This window comes from Leucoraja erinacea, chromosome 18, assembly GCF_028641065.1.
Source record: "Leucoraja erinacea ecotype New England chromosome 18, Leri_hhj_1, whole genome shotgun sequence".
NCBI classification, from domain to species: Eukaryota; Metazoa; Chordata; class Chondrichthyes; order Rajiformes; family Rajidae; genus Leucoraja; species Leucoraja erinaceus.
Genome location: NC_073394.1, coordinates 13,190,176 through 13,214,398, shown reverse-complemented (window position 1 = coordinate 13,214,398; position 24,223 = coordinate 13,190,176). Strand labels below are relative to the sequence as shown.

Below are 24,223 nucleotides of genomic sequence, written 5' to 3'. Positions count from 1 at the left end.
CAACACTTATGGGGGTGTATTATAGACCACCGAGTGGGGAACGAGAATTGGAAGAGCAAATATGTAAGGAGATAGCAGATATTAGTAGTAAGCACAAGGTGGTGATTGTGGGAGATTTCAACTTTCCACACATAGACTGGGAAACACATTCTGTAAATGGGCTGGATGGTTTGGAGTTTGTAAAATGTGTGCAGGATAGTTTTTTTGCAGCAATGCATAGAGGTACCTACTAGAGGAGGGGCAGTGCTGGACCTCCTGTTAGGAAATGAGACGGGACAGGTGGCGGAGGTATGCGTTGGGGAGCACTTCGGGTCCAGTGATCACAATGCCATTAGTTTCAATATAATTATGGAGAAGGTCAGAACTGGACCTAGGGTTGAGATTTTTGATTGGAGAAAGGCTAACTTTGATGAGATGCGAGATGATTTAAAAGGAGTGAACTGGGACATTTTGTTTTATGGGAAAGATGTAGAAGAGAAATGGAGGACATTTAAAGGGGAAATTTTAAGAGTACAGAATCTTTATATTCCTGTTCACTCGGTTGCTGCAGCTGAGTTTCTCAGTAAAAATTGGAAATCTGCAGCCCTGGTTTGTTCGGTTGAAAGGGAAAAATGGGACATCTTGTTTTTCGGAAAACATCTTGTTCGGAAAAAGAGGGAGATCTACAATAATTATAGGCAGCATGAAGTAAATGAGGTGCTTGAGGAGTATAAGGAATGTAAAAAGAATCTTAAGAAAGAAATTAGAAAAGCTAAAAGAAGATATGAGGTTGCTTTGGCAAGTAAGGTGAAAGTAAATCCAAAGGGTTTCTACAGCTATATTAATAGCAAAAGGATAACGAGGGATAAAATTGGTCCATTGGAGAGACAGAGTGGGAAGCTATCTGCAGAGCCAAAAGAGATGGGGGAGATATTGAACAATTTATTTTCTTCGGTATTCACCAAGGAGAAGGATATTGAATTATGTGAGGTAAGGGAAACGAGTAGAGTAGCTATGGATACTATGAGTTTCAAAGTAAAAGAAGTACTGACACTTTTGAAAAATATAAAAGTGGATAAGTCTCCAGGTCCTGACAGGATATTCCCTAGGACATTGAGGGAAGTTAGTGTAGAAATAGCCGGGGCTATGACAGAAATATTTCAAATGTCATTAGAAACGGGAATAGTCCCCGAGGATTGGCGTACTGCGCATGTTGTTCCATTGTTTAAAAAGGGTTCTAAGAGTAAACCTAGCAATTATAGACCTGTTAGTTTGACTTCAGTGGTGGGCAAATTAATGGAAAAGATACTTAGAGATAATATATATAAGCATCTGGATAAACGGGGTCTGATTAGGAACAGTCAACATGGGTTTGTGCCTGGAAGGTCATGTTTGACTACTCTTCTTGAATTTTTTGAAGAGGTTACTGGGGAAATTGACAAGGGTAAAGCAGTGGATGTTGTCTATATGGACTTTAGTAAGGCCTTTGACAAGATTCCTCATGGAAGGTTGGTTAAGAAGGTTAAACTGTTGGGTATAAATGCCGGAATAGCAAGATGGATTCAACAGTGGCTGGCTTTTTGTCGGGTTGGAGGCAGGTGACTAGTGGGGTGCCTCAGGGATCTGTGTTGGGTCCTTTGTTGTTTGTCATGTACATCAATGATCTGGATGAAGGGGTGGTAAATTGGATTAGTAAGTATGCAGATGATACCAAGATAGGGGGTGTTGTGGATAATGAAGAGGATTTCCAAAGTCTACAGAGTGATTTAGGCCATTTGGAAAAGTGGGCTGAAAGATGGCAGATGGAGTTTAATGCTGATAAATGTGAGGTGCTACACCTTGGCAGGACAAATCAAAATAGGACGTACATGGTAAATGGTAGGGAATTGAAGAATACAGTTGAACAGAAGGATCTGGGAATAACCGTGCATAGTTCCTTGAAGGTAGAATCTCATATAGATAGGGTGGTAAAGCAAGCTTTTGGTATGCTAGCCTTTATAAATCAGAGCATTGAGTATAGAAGCTGGGATGTAATGTTAAAATTGTACAAGGCATTGATGAGACCAAATCTGGAGTATGGTGTACAATTTTGGTCGCCCAATTATAGAAAAGGATGTCAACAAAATAGAGAGAGTACAGAGGAGATTTACTAGAATGTTGCCTGGGTTTCAACAACTAAGTTACAGAGATAGGTTGAATAAGTTAGGTCTTTATTCTCTGGAGCGCAGAAGGTTAAGGGGGGACTTGATAGAGGTCTTTAAAATGATGAGAGGGATAGACAGAGTTGATGTGGACAAGCTTTTCCCTTTGAGAATAGGGAAGATTCAAACAAGAGGACATGACTTCAGAATTAAGGGACAGAAGTTTAGGGGTAACATGAGGGGGAACTTCTTTACTCAGAGAGTGGTAGCGGTATGGAATGAGCTTCCAGTGGAAGTGGTGGCGGCAGGTTCGTTGGTATCATTTAAAAATAAATTGGATAGGCATATGGATGAGAAGGGAATGGAGGGTTATGGTATGAGTGCAGGCAGGTGGGACTAAGGGAAAAAAGTTGTTCGGCACGGACTTGTAGGGCCGAGATGGCCTGTTTCCGTGCTGTAATTGTTATATGGTTAAATTGTAAAGCTTTTTAATGTATTTGAGCTTTTAAGTGTATATTGTGAGTCTCAAATTATGTTGTCTTTTTGCTACTCCATTTATTTCACGAACTTCCAGCTGTAAATACAATTCTGTGTACTAAATGTACTAGTGCATATACGTCTCCTCATTTTTTAAAACTTGAGTGCACTACCTTCTCTGTAGTGTGTTATACTAAGTCTTAGGCAATGTAATTTGAAATGTTAAACATTTCTCAATATCTTGGACATTCGGCATGAAGTGAAGTCTTCGAATTGGCAAGAAACACTTCTCCCTCAGTAACCATCAGTACGGGAGGGCCTCAAGGCTGTGTGCTCAGCCTCCTGCTTTACTCGCTCTATACTCATGGCTATGTAGCCGGATTCGGTGTGAACTCCATCTTCAAGTTCACCAACAACGCCACCATTATTGGACGAATTACAGATGATGAGTCAAGAGCATAGAAGTGAGATCGATTGACTGGGAAAATGGTGCCAGCACAACAACCTGACTCTCAGTAAGACCAAGGAAATGATTGTGGACTTTGGAAGAGGAAGGATGAGAACCCACAAACCTGTCTCTTGAAATTCTCCAGGTGTACAGTAGAGAGCGTATTAACTGGTTGCATCATGGCCTGGTTCGGCAACTTGAATACCCATGAGCGAAGAAGACTGCAAAAAGATGTGAACACTGCCCAGACCATCACGTTCTGACACCCTCATCATCGAAGGGATTTACAGGAGTCGCTTACTCAAAGGCAGCCAGCATCATCAGAGACCCACGTCACCCTGGCCACACACTAATTTCACCTCTGCCATCGGGAAGAAGGTACAGGAGCCTGAAAACTGTAACGTCCTGGTTCAGGAACAGCTTCTTCCCTACAGCCATCGGGTTATTAAACAGTACAACCTCCATAGATAGACACAAAAAGCTGGAGTAACTCAGCGGGACAGGCAGCATCTCTGGAGAAAAGGAATGGGTGGCGTTTTGAGTCGAGAAGAAGGGTCTCGACCCAAAACATCATTAATTCCTTTGCTCCAGAGATGCTGCCTGTCCCGCTGAGTTACTCAAACTTTTTGAGTCTATCTTCGGTTTGAACCACGATCTGCAGTTCCTTCCTATACAGTATAACTTTGATTAAGCTCGGAACTACATAAACTATTATTGTTATTATTGCACTATTAGTGTTTGTTTTGTGTGTGTGTGTGTATACATTGAATTTTTTTTCTCATTTATTGTTTATAGTGTGCTATGTTTACATATTCTATTATGCTGTGTAAGTAAGCAAGTAAGAATTGCTTTGTTCTATCTGCCACATATGGCAATAAAGCACTCTTGACTTTTGACCCTTAACAGGAAACCCATATAGGTAGAACATTCGGAAGAGTGGAATAAAAGAGTTTAAATTTTGGCCCAAAACAAACTCTGGTTGTCATTAAGATAAGTTTAAAAACAATGAGTGATCTGTATGGTTGCAAGGTGTTCTTTCCTCTACAATGCTGCACCAGCTTTTCTCTCTAATGAAAATTGTGAAGCACATAAAAAACAAGGTCCGTTACTCTTGTATATTAATGATTTGGATGTTGGAATTGATGGCTTTGAGGCCAAGTTTGAGGATGATACAAAGATAGCTGGAGGGACAGGTAATGTAGAGGAAGCAGGGAGTCTGCAGAAGGATAGTTTGAGAGAGTATGCAAAGTGGCAGATGTAATACAATGTAACAAAGTGTGCGGTCATGCACTTTGGTAGGTGTAGACCTAATTCTAAATGAGAGGATTCAGAAATCGGAGGTATAAAGGGTCTTGGGAGTACTGGTGCAGGATTCCGAAAAGGTTAATCTGCAGGTTGAATCAGTAGTAAGGAAGGCAAATTCAATGTTAACATTAATTTCGAGAGGACTAGAATAAAAAAAACAAGGATGTAATGAATAAGGCACTGGTCAGATGGCATTTGAAATCTTGTGAACAGATTTGGGTCTCATATTTGAGGAGGGATGTGCTGGTGTTCGAGAGGATCCAGAGGAAGTTTACAAGAATGATCCCGGGGTTGATTGGATTAATGTATGATGACCGTTTGATGGCTCTGGGCCTGTACTGGGAATGACATTAGCTGATGTGGATGGCAGCAGATAAACAGAGGGCACCCATTTGTAGTGATGCCTTCACCCAAAACTTGGTCCATAGCCACTTTTGCCTAAGCAATTCAAGTGTTCATCTGGACATTTAAATGCTGTTTACAACTGAACTTCAATAAGCAAGTTCGGTATCTCGATAAACGCAAGGAATCATGGGATTTGTCAAAGGTCATTCGGGGTTTAAAAAAATGCGAACGCAGCTCTATATGAACTGTGTATAAATTGTTAACTATTCTACCAAGGAATTAATCTAGAATTCTGCAAACTCAATAGCTTCCTTTCTTGTTCTGCTATTCACACACTACTTACAGTCCCGGTTCTAGTTCAGTTTATAAATTTACAATTATGCAATATTCAAAAAGTTAAAGAATTTATTATTTTCATTTAATCCTTAATGTGCTTGCTACTGGAATAAGAAAATATTATTTGTGTTTGAAACTTTCTTATCTTTATTCATAATTTATGTGTAAAAATATATTTAATCTGAGGCAGACTGCAACTGTATCAGTGTGATGTGGGCTGATGCTTTACCTACAGGTGGCGTGAATGGACCGTTAAGGCAAAGATTCATCTCCGAGGAAAACTGAGTACAGGGTTGGCTCTGTGAAGGAGCCGCAAATCCGATATAAGACATTTAACTGCGAAATGCCTGCACTTTAGTATTGGATAGATTTAGTTGAGGGTCTGTGCTGTTCCAAGTTTGCTGTGGTTGCAGTGCATTTCTCCCAGCCATCTCGCCTATCTAAACAACCTCTCTGGATTGAAGGAAATCCAATCTGAACTTTCCAATTTACCCCCCACACAGCACATTCTCCACATTTCCTTCAATCCACAGAGGTTGTTTAGATAGGAATGTAAGGACTGTCTCAAATTGATTGGCCACATAACTTGCAATTCGTGGAAATCAATATCGAATTTGAATGGCTGTGTATCAGACTAATGCCAGGGATTTCATAATTGACAGGTTCATTCCAGTTATTCTTGTGTTTTCAAGGCTGGTGCTGTATTGAGTTAATAATAATTTAAATAGATACAATTGTGGATTTGTGTACACTGTGGCCTACTGCTGACATATTTGAAGGATACATTTATTTATAAATCTAATTTAAGTTAATATGCCGGTAGCTCAGCCGGCGAGAATATTTATCCCGAATGACCCACGACTTGGGCATGTAATACCGAACTCGCTTATTAGTGTTTCAACAGGTACTGACCACTCTCTGGGTGAAGATACCCCCTAGTTTGTCTTCTAAATCGGCTCCCCCTTACTCTAAATTTATGTCCGCTACTTTTTATACTTCTGATGTGGAGGAAAAGCTTCCTGCAGTTTATTCCATTTAAAACAGTTCCATTTATCTGTCTCAGTTCCTCTGTTTCTGGTCTGTTTCTTTCAATTCTGAACGAAAACTGACCTTGTCAAATTTAGTAGGATATATTTTTAATTCCAGTGAAAAAGATGGCATTCATTACTGCCACATAGTGTTAAAAGGTGCAGTGTCATGCTGAAATTTCAATAATTGGAGCACAGATTAATCCGGTTTCAATTTTGTCACCATATTATCCATTCTGAAAACTGCATTCTGCAAGCAAAATTAATTTTTACTAAAACACTGCAACGTAATGGGGATATCCTAACAAAATAAGGCATACTTTGAAGAAAAATATAAAACTGCAGTACATGGTGCTTTCTTTCGTCTGATGCTGAAATAATTAAACCAAGTCTTGTGGCAGCCTCACGACTTTAACATATTAGCAACAGGGGTACTATTCCCAACTGTTTTTTGCTGGTAAATATACTCGATAGGTTGGGCATAGAGAAGAGTGCATGCGTGTGTGTGTGTGTCTGAGAGACTGTGTGGGCGTTTGAGTGTGCGGATGAACAGACTCTGTGGGCGTTGGCAAGCTTGCTTCAGGGAACAAATGCCATGAATTTAAGATTTTATGTAACACATGAAATTAGTTTTTGGTCAGAAAAATGAAGTATGAGGAAGAGTTCATTTTACTACTATTAGGTAAATCTAAACCAGTCACACTCTTAACAGTTCCCATTAAGGTCTATTAATTTCAGACACAATCTGATATATCAAATAGTCGTCATGCACCAATATTTAATTTTAATAATTTGGTATGAGTAACGGCTATTATTTCTCGTGTTCCCTGTACTTTTTATTTTGAAGCCGTGTTGAATACATTTATTGGGCAAGGGTTTTTGCCACACATTTCCAGGAATTGTGCAATCTGGAAAAAAATGGTTAAATCGTTGAACAAGAAAACACACAAACCACAGGGGCAATTAATTTTTCGATTCGTGTCTCATATCTGTGAGAATGCTATGTCTGTGTATCGGAGAAAGAATGCTTGATGCAAAGTACTGTTTCATCAGTTTCAGCACAGGCCAGATTTGGAGGCTCAGAACGCACAACAGTGCTGTACTGTTCTATCTCTCATCCCTCATTGAAGATAACTTCGGAACATTGAGCACCTGAGCCATGCACATAACCATTTGCAATCCTCTTGCAAATTCAACAAAATCAGTATAGAATATGTAATTTCAGCTTCAGAATTCTCAATGGTTTTGCCTTTCTTTAATCTTTCACCAGAATGTTTTGTGTAATGTCAGGATTAGTGTCACTCAAAAGTAGGTTAACTACATTTATCTATGAAAATAAAATGTCTTTGTTCTGGAAATCTGAAACAGACAAAATCCTGGAAATGATTAGCAGGTCAAGCAGTACTTGTGGAAAGAGAAACAAGTATTAGGTGGGGTTGAAGTTCTTTGGTTAGAATCCAGTTCTGAGATGAGAAAACATTTGTTGGGTCTTTGAGAACCACTAGCATTTTCTTTCCATAGATGCTGCCTAGCCTGCTGAGTGTTTTTAGCTTTAGTTTTTATCCCAAGTCTTCATACGGAAATCTAATATCCAAGTACCAATGTATAGTTTTGTAATCAAAGATGGTAAATTAAGTGAGGATATAATTAATTTGTTACCCTTCAAATAAGCAATATGTATCCAAATAACCATTTAACTCATCTGAGGACAACAGGTATTATTGTAACCCAAATATGAAACATAACATATGCTGGAAAATAAAACTGTATGCTCAAGTACTCTGCAATTTAGGTATTGTCTACAGAGGGGAATGGAGTCATTGATCTGACGTGAAACATTCATTCTGTCAGTGTCTCTGGGGAAGTTGCCTAACGTACAGATTTTTTAAAAGGTATTTGCCAAGTGCATTTTAACCTGTGCCATCAGTCTCCTGGCTGTAAGATGGCATATTTCCACAATTGAATTCTGGAAAATTGTAATTTTGCTTACGGGAAACAGTTTGATGCAAAAAAGACCAATGAAATTTGAAGAGTACATCTGTGTGTGTTGTACTGTAATTCCAAAATATTGCGACTTGTGAATGTGTGATCCATGCAAAAAGTGCACATGTGACAATATGGCATAATTGAACCATTAAATATTTTAAAGCCAATATTGGAAGGCATTACTGATTTGATATCACTTGAGATGACAGTGGCTGGATTTCCTGGCTATCATTAATATTTTGTTGCAACTGTCTGGAATGAAAAAGTGTTTTCATTTGGCATGGCGTAAAATAGTGAGTGAGAGTGGTGAAGCCCTGCAGTTTGTAGCTGGAAGCACTCACCAAGGGGAGTTCCAGGACTCTAAAATAATTTTCGTCAGCTTTGCTTGTTCCTAATAGAACTGGCAGTTCACTCGTAAAAAAAAAAACTACTTGATGAATGAACTTGGCAAATATGAACTTGCATTACTGTGTGCAAGCGCAGACGGTTACATTTCTTTACAATCGGCCTTCAGGAATCTTAAATTCTGTGATTGGTCATATGATCTTAAATTCTTGTCCATTCTTTTTAAATTATGCCTGCTTTATTATAATGGGAAAACATCTTTGAAATTTTTGCACAGACCAGAAATCTTAAAAATCAGCAACTGTACAATTTAGAAAATATTGCTATTAGTTTTAAATGATGTCATTTCTTTTGAAAAGTTGTAAATATGATTTTAGAAAGCAATATATATGCAGATAGACTTGGTAGATGTTTCTATTTTTGGGAAGGGGGAAACATTTTTTATATCTCATTTATTTTCCCATAGATGACTAGGATGGTATTGCCTGCCATGGTACAGCGGTGAGTCATTGAAATCATTATTATTTATAAGGGAGATTCCTTCAAGAATCCTTTTAATAACTAATGAGGCTTGTTTCTCTGCTTATAATAACAATATGTGTTATAGCAGAGAATGATTCATGGGCTGTATGAAATGTCTCCTTTTCAGGTTTGCAGCTATCACTTTGCATGAACAAACTGAGTCATCAGTCTAACATAACAATGTAGTTTTCTTCAGGAGATTCTGACAATTTAAAACCTGTCAATTTGGTATTTCCTTTGGATAACCTCACCAGCAAAAAGCACAAGTGAAAAGTGAGTCATTCATTGATCGTTTAACCAAAAATTGGCCATCCCCATAAGCAGATGAAAACTGGAAAAGCAGGTGATTCCCCAGAGAATCCACAGCCAAGAACTGTGCATTTAATGAATGGCCGTACTTAATCTATAACTCAGAAAATCATTGTTCATTAGAATAAAGTGCATCACAGAACAGACGCTTCGACCCACAATGTGCTGAACTAATCTTAACTATAGTGTCTGCCTCCAGCACTTTCCAAGCACCCATGGCCCTCGAATAGAAAGCTGCACATCTCCTTTGAACTTTGCTCCTTTCACTTTAAAGCTCTGCCCTCTAGTCTTTGACACTTCCACCATGGGGGAAAAGGATTTTACTGTCTGTCCTATCTAAGCCACTCATACTTTTATATATTTCTTTCTATCAGATCTTCGCTCAGCCTCTGCTTTAGAAAGCTATCTTGTTTTGTCCAACCTTTCCTTATAGCTAACACCCAACTAGCCAGCATTCTGATAAACCTCTTCTCGCCCTTTTCCCTAACCAGTCCTGTAGAACTGCACCATGACTTCTCGACTCTTGTACTCAGTGCCCTGACTGATGAAGGCAAGCATACCATATGCTGACGTTACCCTTCCATCTACTTGTGTTGCTACTTTCAGGAAGCTAAGGACTTGGACCACTAGGTCCTTCTGTACATCAATGCTGTTTAGGGTGCAGACTACACCAATATTGCTGGATATATTACAAAAAGAGGTTCCAGCAAAGATCCCTGCAGAACTCCACTAGTCTGCAGGGATCCAGTCTGAATAATGCCCTTCCACCACAACCCTCTGTCAACATTTAGTAAGCCAATTGTGGATCCATATAATTAAATTGCTGTGAATCCTGTGCATCTTAATCTTCTGAATCAGCCTACCATGAAACTTTATCAAATGCCAGAAAGGCAACATCCACCACTTTATCCTCATTGCGCAACACAAGAAGTAAGACTATAATTTAACATCAACATGGCTTTAGTCTTGTTTTTTTACCACATTTAAACCACTCTTTTAAAAAAAAATCCATTCTATGGTTGTAACCACATCTGAAAACAAATGTCTTGTACATGGTGATTTATTTTTTGGAAGTTATTTTGCTTCAGGTATTTCACAACTGTGGACGAGCAATTATTAATCTGTCTAGTATTCAGGCCTGCAAAATAATGTGTGCCGATTGCATTGTGTTTTGGCAGTATTTGGTGACCTAGTGGTTAAAATATGGTTCAAAAATCCAGAGGCCTACACAAATCCAAGCAATGGAGTAGGGAAATTTATATTCAATTAAATTAACACTAGCAGTGATTAATTGTGGTATTATATTTTTAAAGGTCAAAAGGCATCATCCTGAATGTGTCATCTGGTAGCGCATTGAATCCAGTACCCTTACTGACACTCTACTCTGCAACCAAAGTAAGACTTAGTTATACCTTCGGTTTGAACGAATGCCTCTTAGAAAAGAGCTAATTGGAGATAAACTTGTACTTGTAATCTGTTTAACTTTGAACACATGCAGAATTGTAAAAATTATGAATATGATGTTAGCTCATTTTGATGCATCTATTTTACCTGGTTGTGGGTTCTTTTGCCATTGAATAGAATCAAAATGTGAGAATTATTTTTGGAAATGAATTTCGGAAGCCAGTAGAGAAAAACATTATTGGTTGAAGATATTTAATATCTTATATTTTTAACTAAAATTTGGCTTCATCAATACATAATTGGGAGGGTCAAATATTGACATCAATTTTCGTGGAGGTTGCCTGTTAATTGATGTGGAAGAAAGGAGATGTTTTTCATGAGCCTCATATTGGATGGGTACATGGATGGGAAAAGTTTAGAGGGATATGGGTCACACCGGCCAATAGGACTGCTAGATAGACCTCCTCACCAGCAATGACGATTTCGGCTGAATAGCCCTGTTTCCGTGCTGTATGACCACGACTCTGACCTGTGGTCTGCTTTCTAAACTATAACATAATGGCTTGTTTTGAATACAAGGATGACAAGAACCAACAAGCAAACTGCACTATGAAAACGTGAAAAGTAGTTTACATGGCCTCCAGTCATATCAACATACTTTAAGTTAGGATGTGGGCTTCTGAGTTTTGGACATTTCAAATTTGCAGGTGGTAGGAGTTTGAACATTGAGTACATGAAAATGATAGTTAAGCCTGGAGATGTATGAAGGCTTTGGTTGCTGATGGACTGCATTGTGGGACATGATGAAGGCACATTACAAATTCTGGGTTTGGGTAGTCTTTTCAAAGAAGAAGAAGAAGTCAAAAACTCCAAATGGGTGTTTATGTCATCAAGCCTACAAATGGTTGGGTTCTTTCTTAGCAATTAGAATGGAGTTGGCATCCTTGTAACATCAGACATGTATTTTCCACTAATTATTCGGAGGAAGTTTCTGCTTGGCCATAATTGAATAACTGAGCTGTGGTCCAAACTCTTGAAGGGCAGTGGAAGGGATGTAAGATGGTGATAGCTGCATCATGGTATTTTCAATGTCCATTTGAAATCTATTGTTTTTCAAGGTCATTAGAATTCCCGGGTTTCAATGCCGGGCTTGTCAAGTCTGTGTGAAATCCTAAATCCAGCTCTTGCAGGTGAAGTTACACACCAGGATTAAAATTCCTAAATTAATCCAATTGATTGTTTAATGCTCAACCTTGAACAATATTTTATTTTTCTCTCACAATACTTTATTTCCAACAGGCATTTGTGGATTTCTTTTCACAAGCACTCCAAGCTGAGTACAAGAGCAAGGGGATCATTGTCCAGGTAAACAGAGTTTATTTTGGGAAAGTACCCTTGTGGTTACTATAGGAACAACTGCTGTCATAGCAACTAATAGATCTGGTTCAGATTGGCAGTATGACACTGGCGATAGATGGGAAGTAATGAGTTGTTGAGAAAACGAAAAGGTACACAAAAGGAAAACAGAAAGGTTCACTAACGAAGACACAAAAAATCTTTCAGTTGTATTAGAGGACAGAGGATCTAGGGAGACAGAGGAACTGAAATAAATTTGCATTAGGCGAGAAATAGTATTGGGTAGACTGATGAGACTGAAGGCTGTTAATTCCCCTGATCTGCATCCCAGGGTACTCAAGGAGATGGCTCTAGACATCGTGGATACATTGGTGATCATTTTCCGATGTTTTATGGATTAAGAATCAGTCACTGTGGATTGGAGGGTAGCTAATGTTATTCCACTTTTCAAGAAAGGAGCGAGAGAGAAAAAGGGGAATTATAGACCAGTTAGCCTGACATCGGTGGTGGGGAAGATGCTGGAGTCAATTATTAACAAAGTAATAACGACACATTTCGATAGCAGTAAAAGAATTGGTCCAAGTCAGCATGGATTTATGAAGGGGAAATCCTGCATGACTAATCTTCTGGAATTTTTTGAAGATGTGACAAGTAAAATGGATGTAGTGTATCTGGACTTTCAGAAAGCCTTTGATAAGGTTCCACATGGGAGATTAGTGGGCAAAATTAGAGCACATGGTATTGGGGGTAGGGTATTGACATGGATAGGGAATTGGTTGCCAGACAGGAAACAGAGTGGGAATAAACGGGTCCCTGTCAGAATGGCAGGCAGTGGCGAGTGGAGTGCAGTAAGGCTCGGTGCTGGGGCTGCAACTATTTACAATATATATCTATGATTTAGATTATGGGATTATAAGTAACACTAGCAAATTTGCAGATGACACAAAACTGGGTGGCAGTGTGAACTGCGAAGAGGATGCCAGGAGGTTGCAGGGTGACTTGGACAGGTTGAGTGAATGGGCAGATGCATGGCAGATGCAGTATGATCCAGATAAATGTGAGGATATCCACTTTGGCGGCAAGAACAAGGGGGCAGATTATTATCTCAATGGTGTCAGATTATGAAAAGGAATTGCAACAAGACCTGTGTGTCCTTGTACACCAGTCACTGAACATTAAACATGTAAACATGCAGGTACAGCAGGCAGTGAAGAAAGCTAATGGCATGTTGACCTTCATAACGAGAGGATTTGAGTATAGGAGTAAAAAGGTCCTGCAGTTGTACAGGGCCCTGGTGAGACCACATCTGGAGTATTTTGTGCAGTTTTGGTCTCCTAATTTGAGGAAGGACATCCTTGCTATTGAGGCAGTGCAGCGTCAGTTAACGAGGTTAATCCCAGGGATGGTGGGACTGTCATGAGGAAAGATTGGAAAGACTGGGCTTGTATTCACTGGAATTTAGGATGAGAGGGGATCTTATAGAAACGTATAAAATTATAAAAGGACTGGACAAGCAAAATGCAGGAAAAATTGTCCCAATTATGGAGGAATCCAGAAACAGGGGGCACAGTCTAAGAATAAAGGAGAGGCCATTTAAAACTGAGATGAAAAAAATACTTTTTCACCCAGAGAGTTGTGAATTTGTGGAATTATCTGCCACAGAGGACAGTAGAGGCCAATTCACCAGAAGAATTTAAAAGTTAGATAGAGCTCTAGGGGCTAGCAAAATTACGGGATATGGGGAGAAGGCAAGCAAGGTTTACTGATTGTGGATGATCGGCCATGATCACAATGAATGGTGGTGCAGGTTCGAAGGACCAAATGGCCTCCTCTTGCACCTTTTTTCTATGTTTCTATGATCTTAAAAGCAGATCACAAAATAGAATATCTTAATTTACCATATTTGGCATTGTGTGTAGATTTCTCCAAATATTTTAGGATTTCTCCCTCGGGTGATGGAATTATCCCATAAACTTAAATTGGGTTCTAAAATGTTAAATGCTGGTGCCTTAATGAAAGAGACGCTTTTAAGAAACACCTTGACATCAATAATGAATTGTGGCTGTTCAAGCTCAGTGTTCAGTCCATAATAGCATTAAATGATCTGAAGGCTACATACAAAGTTTAACTTGGTAAAACTATATTATTGGCAAAAACATTGAAACCATGCATGTATATCTTTTGCAAATTTTCCTGTTTTTATCTATGTAGGACTTTTCAATGAACGTTTTAGTTGATGAGATTAATCCACTGTGGCTTCATTTTTTAAAATGTTTAAAATCTAGTCATATTTAATCTTCTTGCAGTTACACAGATTTTTTTTTAAATTATTACACATGGAGGACAATAAACAGTACAATAATGAAAGGATTCAAATCTTACTGAAACTTGCATTTTCTAAAATTATGGGCGAGGGATATCCAATATGTTATTAACTCATTTCTATTCTTAATGTTTAGATAACCAAAGGAAGAGATTGTTTCACGGAATTTGTGTTCCTATTTTTATGGAACTTTCTTCCTTAAAACATGTCATTTGGTCATCGATTATTGTTGTCAAACATTATTTTACCATATCAGCATTCAGAATTAATACATGCTTATTCTCCAAAGTGTATATATGTTAGAAGAATTAACACTAATGGTGCATTCAATACTAGAAAGAACAAATGGGGGTTTAAAATCAAAATAAACTATAAACTAAATAAAATCTGAATCAAAATAAACAAGAGTGGGGGGTGGGGAAACTAGTTCTGCTGATCATATGAATTAACACATGTTAGACTTTTTAATTTAATGGCATTATGGGAGCTTGTTCGTATGTATTGCTGACCGTATGTCAGGCTTTCATAACACAGGAGTGACCTACACGTCGGTAATTCTTGATGTGCTTTAAAGGAGAGTTGTGTCCAAGGTTAAGTTATAGGAAAATTCTACAAAACCGTAACTTATGAGGTGCTTCAAAATAAGTTCTAATATTTCCTCCTAGTCAAGATCCTAGACCATCACAAGTCATGGAATTCATTTTCAGTTTATCTAATGATTTGTATAATAACAACTATAAAGATAATCAAGATAGTAGCCAAATAACCATTGGCTTTATTACTCTTTCAGGGAAAGGAATCTAGCAGCATTTTTTTGTTTGACCTATCTATGCCTCCTTGTATTCCACAATAAATATAATTGCCAGCATCTACTAAAGAATTTAGGAAAACAATAGCCATTTTGTCCACAGTGCACATTCTGCCATTTGTTATGACCATGGTTGATTTTGTACCTCAGCACAACTTTACAGTATTAATCCCATATTGTTGGTAGATTTTTGAATATTAAGGAAATCTATCTTTTTAAGTGTGCCTTCAGTAACCGTTTCCATAACCCTCCTGTGTGGACAATTCCAAGGACATGCTGCCCTTATTATCTTCTCGCATTTCAGAATGACTATTTTAAGGCTAATCCTCTAATTGTGGATGCACAATATTCCAGATGCCGTCTCGTCAAGGCTCTATTCAACTGCAGTGAGGCCCAATGTCTTGCAATAACGGTCAATATTTCCTTTTTCCGCCCCCCGAGTTTCTTTTTGGGGGAGGGGGAAAGGAAATGTCTGGTTAAAGGATGTTTGGGGCTAAAATCAGTTCATGTTTATAAACTAATTTTCCTTAATTCACTCCCTTAATAATCAAGTAAGCATTATCTCCCTTCAGGCTTCGCACTAATATACAGTTAAACTAATCTACTCACAACACCTGGGCGAGATAACCACTTATGAGGTGTTTGCACCGTAATCAACCAGAACCAGAACCACTGACCTGAAACTCATAGCTATTGGGTGTGTAGAAGCTGGTGAGGGGTAATTAACTTTGTCTTGTCCTTGCCTATCTACCTATCAATAAGAGTCACAATAATAGTAAGGTGATTTTGTGCAAAAGTGTTCCCTGTTTTGATCTAAGAAGGTCTGAGGCTTTGACATGTTCTAAATGTTCAGAATATTTATAGCAATTCAGAACTGGCATCCATGAGGCACTGGGAGTTATTGTCAGCAAACTGAATTCCATCATAGAACAGTACAGCACAGGAACAATCCAGTGATCCGGCCTCCACTGCCCTCTGAGGCAGAGAATTCCACAGACTCACAACTCTCTGGGTGAAAAAATGTTTCCTCATCTCTGTTCTAAATGGCTTATCCCTTATTCTTAAACTGTGGCTCCTGGTTCTGGACTCCCCCAACATTGATAAAATGTTTCCTGCCTCTAGCATGTCCAAACCCTTAATAATCTTAGATGTTTCGATAAGATATCCTCTCATCCTTCTAAATTCCAGAGTATACAACCCCAGCCGCTCCATGCTATCAACATATGACAGTCCCGCCATCCCGGGAATTAACCTTGTGAACTTGCACTGCACTCCCTCAATAGCAAAAATGTCCTTCCTCAAATTTGGAGACCAAAACTGCACACAATGCTCCAGGTGTGGTCTCACTAGGGCCCAGTACAACTGCAGAAATACCTCTTTGCTCCTATACTCAACTCCTCTTTTTATGAAGGCCAACATGCCATTCGCTTTTATTCACTGCCTGCTGTACCTGCATGCTTACTTTCAGTGACAGATGAACAAGGGCCCACAGATCCCGTTGTACTTCCCCTTTTCCAACTTGACACCATTTAGATAATAATCTGCCTTCCTGTTTTTGCCACCAAAGTGGATTACCTCACATGTATCCACATTAAATTGCATCTGCCATGTATCTGCCCACTCACCTAACCTTTCCAAGTCACCCTACATCCTCATAGCATCCTCCTCACAGTTCACACTGCCACCCAGCTTTGTCATCTGCAAATTTTCTAAAGTTACTTTTAATCCCTTCATCTAAATCATTAATATATATTGTAAATAGCTGTGGTTCCAGCACCGAGCCTTGCAGTACCCCACTAGTCACTGCCTGCCATTCGGAAAGGGACCCGTTAATCCCTGCTCTTTGTTTCCTGTCTGCCAACCAATTTTCTATCCATGTCAGCACCCAACCCCCTGTGCTCTAATATTGTCCACTAATCTCCTATGTGGGACCTTATCAAATGCTTTCTGAAAGTCCGGGTACACTACATCCACTGGCTCTCCCTTGTCCATTTTCCCAGTTACATCCTCAAAGAATTCCAGAAGATTAGTCGAGCATGATTTCCCCTTTGTAAATCCATGCTGACTTGGACCGATCCTGATACTGCTATCCAAATGTGCCGCTAGTTCATCTTTTATAATTGACTCCAGCATCTTCCCCACCATCGATGTCAGGCTAACTGGTCTATAATTCCCTGTTTTCTCTCTCTCGTCTTTCTTGAAAAGCGGAATAACATTAGCTATCCTCCAATCCACAGGAACTGATCCTGAATCTATAGAACATTGGAAAATGATCACCAATGCGTCCACAATTTCTAGAGCCAGTTCCTTAAGTACCCTGGGATGGAGACCATCAGGCCCTGGGGGATTTATCAGCCTTTAGTCCCATCAGTCTACCTAACATTTTTTTCTCTTTTTTTTTTATATGGCTTTGCATATATTTGATTAGTGTATAAATGTAAATAACTTGGTGTACATATGGAAATATGTGTTAGATTTATAGCTGCTAAATTTGTATAAGATAATTATAAGCATTTAAATAAGGGGTGGGAATTAATAAGCTTTGGCTTCTTCCTGCTCCTTTTCGGACACATGCGATTCATTTATTTATAAATATTGTTTATGACACTTTATAAATATTCTTGCTTTGATTTTTTTGTTTTTTGTATGCTGTTTCATACTTGCTTTTTATTTTTTAGTCTGTTCGAAATAAAGGATTTATTATTATTATTATTATTATCATCATTTCCTGCCTAATGTGAATTTCCTTCAGTTCCTCTGTCACTCTAGATCGTCTAGCCACTTGGACTAGTTTATCCAAAATACTAATGAAGAGTGCAAATTAATCATTGATCTGGAGGACCAAATCTTCTTTCTGTGTTCAAATAAATTAAACTAACAGCTTGTGGTGTTCCCTATTTTTTACCATCTAGTGGCTAATATTTAAGGTTTCTTTCCTCGGCAAGTATTTTTGAATCCACTATATTGCTGAACGGTTACTGCATATAAAGGGAAATATGAGATTGAGGTTGGAATCTAAGCAGCCATTATCTTATTAAATAGGGGAGCAGGTTTGGGGGGCCAATTAGCCTATTCCTAATGTATTTGTGCTCTACAATCCTTGAACTGGCTTTTCACTGAGCTTATTTGTGTTATAGAGCGTCCTTCCATTCTATGTGGCAACAAAATTAAGTAAAATCCGAACACCGACTGTGAACAAACCTAGTCCAGCCACCTATGTAAAGGCTGCCTTAAGCACAGTTGGCCTTCAGACACAGACACATGGCTATTTACCACATGCCATTATGGTAAGAATGCAATTTATTTTCCACATTGGTTTTGCAAATTGTTAGCTCTTAAAATATGCATCTTTAAAACATTTAAATTTGATCTATTATATTGCTCTTGTTCAAATGTACAATGTAATCATAGTTAAAGAATTCTGCTATTCTGGAGACTCTTAATCATCTCTTAAATTGGTAGTTGATGTACCTATTATCTTGATGCACTATTGCATGTGTGTTTGTCCACTTGATACCCACTGTATCAAAGCTTGCAATGAGTGTATCCCTAATTATCTGTTGAATAAGCTGTTAAACATAGAACAATACAAGACAGGAACAAGCCTTTGGACAAATTTGAAAATTAACCTGGCCAAATAAGAACAAGCTAAAAGTAAATGCCTACCAGTGTGGGTTTGGAGTCACATAGACCAGACCAGCTAACAAGACGGATTTCCTTCTGTAAGCACCTCCCTGAACCAAACAAGTTATATGACCATCCATTAGTTTCATGCTCGCTATTACTGATAGTATTGTATTTGATGTTTGTTTGATTACTTGAACTTAAATATTAGGATTCAAATATGTCTCCATCTAAATAGTTCAGCACCAACACCCTGCAGGAGATGGAACTCTTGAGGCTTTGCCTCTTCTTTCCCCCTATCCATCTGTTGCAACATAATATTACTGACCAAATGTGTTTGTAGTTTTCATTTGAAAGACGAATGTTGGTTTCAAAAAGGTGTGCATGGTGAGTGTACATCTAAAAATAGTACTAGCAACATTTAAATCATAGTTTACTTAATTTTTAACTTCATGGAAAAGTTTGTAAATAAAAACGTGACAGTAATGAAAATATTTTAAACATTCTTTAGGGTTGGATTATTACATCTTTACTTCCGGTTTCTCTGGTAATAAACCAGTCCATGAAAATGAACCAGGGTATCCGTGCTCGCTCACTTCAGAAGCTTAAAGCGAAAGGGGATTGACCAACATTTGCAACATGATCAACAAGAAGCAACATGAAAATGATTCCCTTGTGAAGCAACAATATTATTAAGGCACTGTTTATTGGAATAAAGTACAATTTGGCGATATTGCTCTTAGGACCAAGGCAGGAGATGCTTTTGTTTTTATTTGTGCACCAGATTATCTTCATATTTAGATTGGTAAAGTCCCTGCAGGAAGAGTTTGCAATTCAGTAAAATATAGCCTGGTATGCAGAGTTCTGTCCAGGCATTTAATTTAACAGCACAGATTGGCTCTGTTCTGATGCATTGGTGTAGAAGAAATAATTGCACTACTTTGGGGGGAAGAAACGGCAGTAATTGTGATTGATCAGATACAAACCTGATCAAATTTCCATCTATATAAATGACAGAGACTTAGTAAGACATTAAAGATGTCCAAAGAAAATACTTTGCTTAATTTTTACTCAAATTATATTAAAATGTAATTTCTACAGCATAAACTTTACCTGTGAAATTAAAAGGAAATTGCATTTTTGCAGATTTCTGTATTCACATTGCAATTACTTATGTTCCATATTGTACACATTTTACCAATTCCTCAGAAGCAATTGCATCTTCTATAATGTCAGGGTTACATTCTTATCTTCCAGGCATACGGTAAAACTATAATTCACATTTTTTTTTGTATCTGTTCATTTAAGTGTGTTTAAAACAGACATTATATTCACAGAAAGCACTGTTAGCTGCTGTCATGTCCAGAAATTGATTTTTTTTTAAACCTCTTTAGTATGACTTGCATTTCTCCCACAAGTGTCACCTGTCTGTCCATATTCTGACACAATAAAAAACATAATAATTTTAAAATAAACATCAAAATTTAAGAACTTTCCAGTCATGGAATTCCCAAATGAGACTTTAAAACACTGTTAAAAAACAATGTTGAGTAATTGAGTTAAAAGCAAGGAAATTCAAATGCCGGTTTACACAAAAAGGCACAGTGCCAGAGGAACTCAGCAGGACGGGCAGCATATCTGGAGAACATGGACAGGTGACGTTACAGGTCACGACACTTCCTCAGACTTTTGACTCAAAATGTCACTTATCCATGTTTTGTAGAGATGATGCCTGACCCAGCACTTTGTGTCCTTTTGAGTGGCAGGGAAATGTAACAAAGTTGTGCTTTGCCAGATTTGTTTCCACTAATGTATATTTAATTTGCCCCTATGACAAAGCCAATGTTAGTTATTAGCACAGATCAAAGCATGCATTGAAAGGGATTTTTTAAAATTACTACAGCTGATTTTCCTTGGTTACAAGTTGCTGGCGGTAACTTTTCACTGGCTGTATTTCCAATACTAGCAGAATCCAGTTAACACTGTTAGTCACATAGAAAACTAATTTTGTTTTCAGAGTTCCCCGTTCCAGCAATAAATATTAAATGGGGCAGGACAGTGATGCAGCCGTAGAATTGTTGCCTTGCAGTGCCAGAGAGATCGGGTTCTATCTTGACTATGGGTGCTTTTAGTACGTTCTCCATGTGACCTTGTGGGTTTTCTCTGTGCTCTGGTTTCCTCCCACATCCCAAAGACGTGCAGGTTTATAGGTTAATTGGCACCTGTAAATTGTCCCTATTATGTAGGATAGAACTTGTGTTCGGGGATCGCTATTCGGCGATGACTCAGTGGCCGAAGGGCCAGTTTACATACTCTATCTCTAAACAAAAGGAAAAAAAAATAATTAATGATTTGCCTGCAATTATTGTGATGAGAGTTTAATGTATTTAAGAATTTTTCTATTAAGTGGTATTGAATAGATCTCGGATTCAATGAAAGTTGTTTAAAGAAATGCTTAATCACAATGCAATTGTCGTGACTTCCAACTCGAGACTTATTGAGTCATTTGGCTGTGCTGCAAATATTTCACGATCTATTGTAAATTGTATTTCCAAAGATGATTGGTTACTTTATATACACCTAAACTATATGCTAATTGCTACCCAGTTTTTAAGCTGCCACCAATGTTGGCCAGTTTACGCACAGCTCTTACTGTTGGAATTACATTTGAAATCAAACAAATGGGTATTTGTATTGCAGTTTGTAGCTAGTATTTAAACAATTGTTGAAGCTTTTAAAATCCATTATTTTTTTTAATGCATGTCTGGATTAGTGCAAATAACAAATATTAGTAACACATGAAAAATGTGACGTGTGAATTGGAACAGAAGAATCAATACATAGAAAAATGTGACAAATGTGAATTGTGTAAAACAACTAGTAGATTTCTTGCATTTTGGTATAAACACTTGTTAACTTGTTTAGTTCCTTATGATTAAAACATTCATATCAGATTTTCTGCAAAGGTATTTGATCCTAAAACACAAGCTTCATAAATTAGAAAGTACGATTGGAAGAGAGAGTGAGAGAGAGGTGATTTGTTTACAAATGTCTCCATGTTTTAACACTAGCTTGCCTATATATTTATGCTAAATTCTGGAAGCACTTCTCATAATGGAATTATCACAATTAAGTTACTGATTACTCCCATCCTTCCCAAAGTGTTATTAAAAGCATTTCTGTTACCCCAGTGTCAGCCAAGATGTGAGATGATGAACAAAGTATTGTATGGAGTTCTTTGTCCAGTCTATGAATGTCTGCAAACTCTAAGTTAAGTTCTAGGTCATAGTAATCTAAGTTATAAAAATACTCTGCAATTTTGGGTTCTCCCTGTGACTGCGTAGTTTTAACCTCGGGGTGCTCCGGTTTCCTCCTTTATCCCAAAAACGGGTGGATTTATGGGTTAATTGGCCTCGGTTATTTGCTCCAAATATGTAGGGAGTGATTGTGAAAGTGGGATAACATTGAACTAGCGTGAATGAGCAATCGTTGGTCAGCATAGACGGTGGGTCAAAGTCAGCCTGTTTCCAAGCTGTATCACTAAACTAAACTGGTAGATTTGTGGGTTCTGAATTAAGCTATTAACTGCAAACACGAATAGTAGAATTGTCTTTTGCTTTACATATAACTGACTTAACAAATTTTAGATTCACTCAAAGTAAACCTGAAATGAGATATTGGTATATGTTCATCTATGGCTCATCATGGTATTCTTTAGTGTGTGTAAAATAAATTCTGGTGGCATTCAAAGTTCTAGATATAGATCTAAATATGCAATACCGATACGATGGTGCTGAACTGGTTGAATAGAAGTTTGGTTCATATGCAGATTTGGTAAGCTGAATAAATGAAGGGTTTGTCTTTCTGTTCAAGGTGTGCAAGAGTGAAATGAATTTTGTCAATTCAGTTGTAACTATATTGCAGAACTTGACTGTTTTCACCGTTTAGAGCTATAATTAATGTGTGCACCTAACACAATAAAGCAGCTGATTTATGAAAACACTGATTTTGTTTTAACATTTCTGTATCAGGTCTTTGAATCTTAACATGAAATAAAAGTTAATTTTATGAATCATATGACACCTTCAATATTTTAGCACTGTCCTTTTTTTAAACAAATCTGCTTCTGTTATAACGAATAGCATGGGATTTACATGCGCCTCCGCCAACCTCATCTATTACATTTGGTGCTCTCAATGTGACCGCTTCATCAGTGAGACCAAACATAGACCAGGCGACTACTTTCAAAAACATTTGTGCTCTGTCGAGAGCTCTCAGTTGCAAGCCATTTCAATTCCTGTTCCCATACCAAAGTGTCTGCCTGCACACTCCTCCATTGCCAAAGTAAGACCAGACACAAACTGGAAGAATAACACCTCACATTTCTCTTGGGTAGCTGACAACCAAAGAACATAAATGTTGAATTCTTCACTTTCAAGTAAAACCCCCACTTATCTGCATAGGTCTTCCAATGCACACCTTTCTTACCACTCACCCAGCTCTTCCCAGTTCCTATCCCCTTGCTTGATACCCATCTATACACTTCCTTCCTCTGGTTCCACATTTCTCTCATTTATTTCATATTAGGTTCCATCCACTATAACTTTTTTCTTCTCCATGTATCACCTCCAGCCTTTGACTATTTGTATGTTTCACTCCCACTTCTGATTCATCTGCCAATCAACTGCTCCTTACCTGAATCTACCTATCACTAGCATCCCAAGCCGCTGAGAGGGTTCTCCTGACGCCGGAGCACCATCATCCAGCGAAGAAGGGCCTGTCACATCGGCCCCTGTAGCGGCGACTGCAGAGGCCTCAATAGGCCTGACTATGGGTGGGGATGGGGACTGGACGTTGTGCCTTCCCTCACAGTGGGAACCATTGTGGGGGGATGTTTTTATGTTTATTGTTAAATTCTTTAATGTGTCTTATCTTTATCTGTGTGCTGCATGACAAGTCAAATCTCACTACACCAATTAGTGTATGTGATAATAAATGTCCTTTGTATTGCTTGCCTCTCCCCATCAGCTATCACCTGTTGACTCCAGTTTTGATGAGGGATCCTAACCCAAAATGTTCTCTCTTTCATTTCTCTCCAGAGATGTGCAATTTTTTTATATAACAAAAAAACAGATTATTATGGGACCATGTGCTCCAGGAGCCTTTTAAATTGAATTGGTGTCAGGGGTTCAGGCGGAGTAGACATGATGGGCCGAATGGCCTAGTTCTTCTATCACTTCTGAAGGCTGCTGCCAAGCTTGTGTCCAATATATCTCTGATGTAAATTCAGTTGCAACAGTATAGTTCTTGGTACAGCAAAGTACTAAAAGGCCGTGTTTAGCTGTTTTGAATTGAAACAACAAAGATCTTTAACAGGAGCTCTGAAGAAGGGATCCGGCCCGAAGCGTTGCCTATTTCCTTCGCTCCATAGCTGCAGCTGCACCCGCTGAGTTTCTCCAGCATTTTTGTGTACCTTCAATTTTCCAG

At 38.4% G+C, this 24,223-nt stretch overlaps 1 protein-coding gene across 1 annotated transcript in view; it reads left to right on the top strand.

The window, feature by feature from the left end:
* hsd17b12a (hydroxysteroid (17-beta) dehydrogenase 12a) overlaps window positions 1-22,825 on the top strand; it is a 56,170-nt gene extending 33,345 nt beyond the window's left edge. Inside the window, exons 7-11 of the mRNA XM_055649365.1 lie at window positions 8,857-8,891; window positions 10,535-10,616; window positions 11,925-11,990; window positions 18,250-18,399; window positions 19,248-22,825. Coding sequence (XP_055505340.1) covers window positions 8,857-8,891; window positions 10,535-10,616; window positions 11,925-11,990; window positions 18,250-18,399; window positions 19,248-19,361 — 447 coding nt within the window. The 3' untranslated portion in view covers window positions 19,362-22,825. The remainder of the gene's footprint in view (window positions 1-8,856; window positions 8,892-10,534; window positions 10,617-11,924; window positions 11,991-18,249; window positions 18,400-19,247) is intronic.
* Window positions 22,826-24,223: the final 1,398 nt, after the last annotated feature.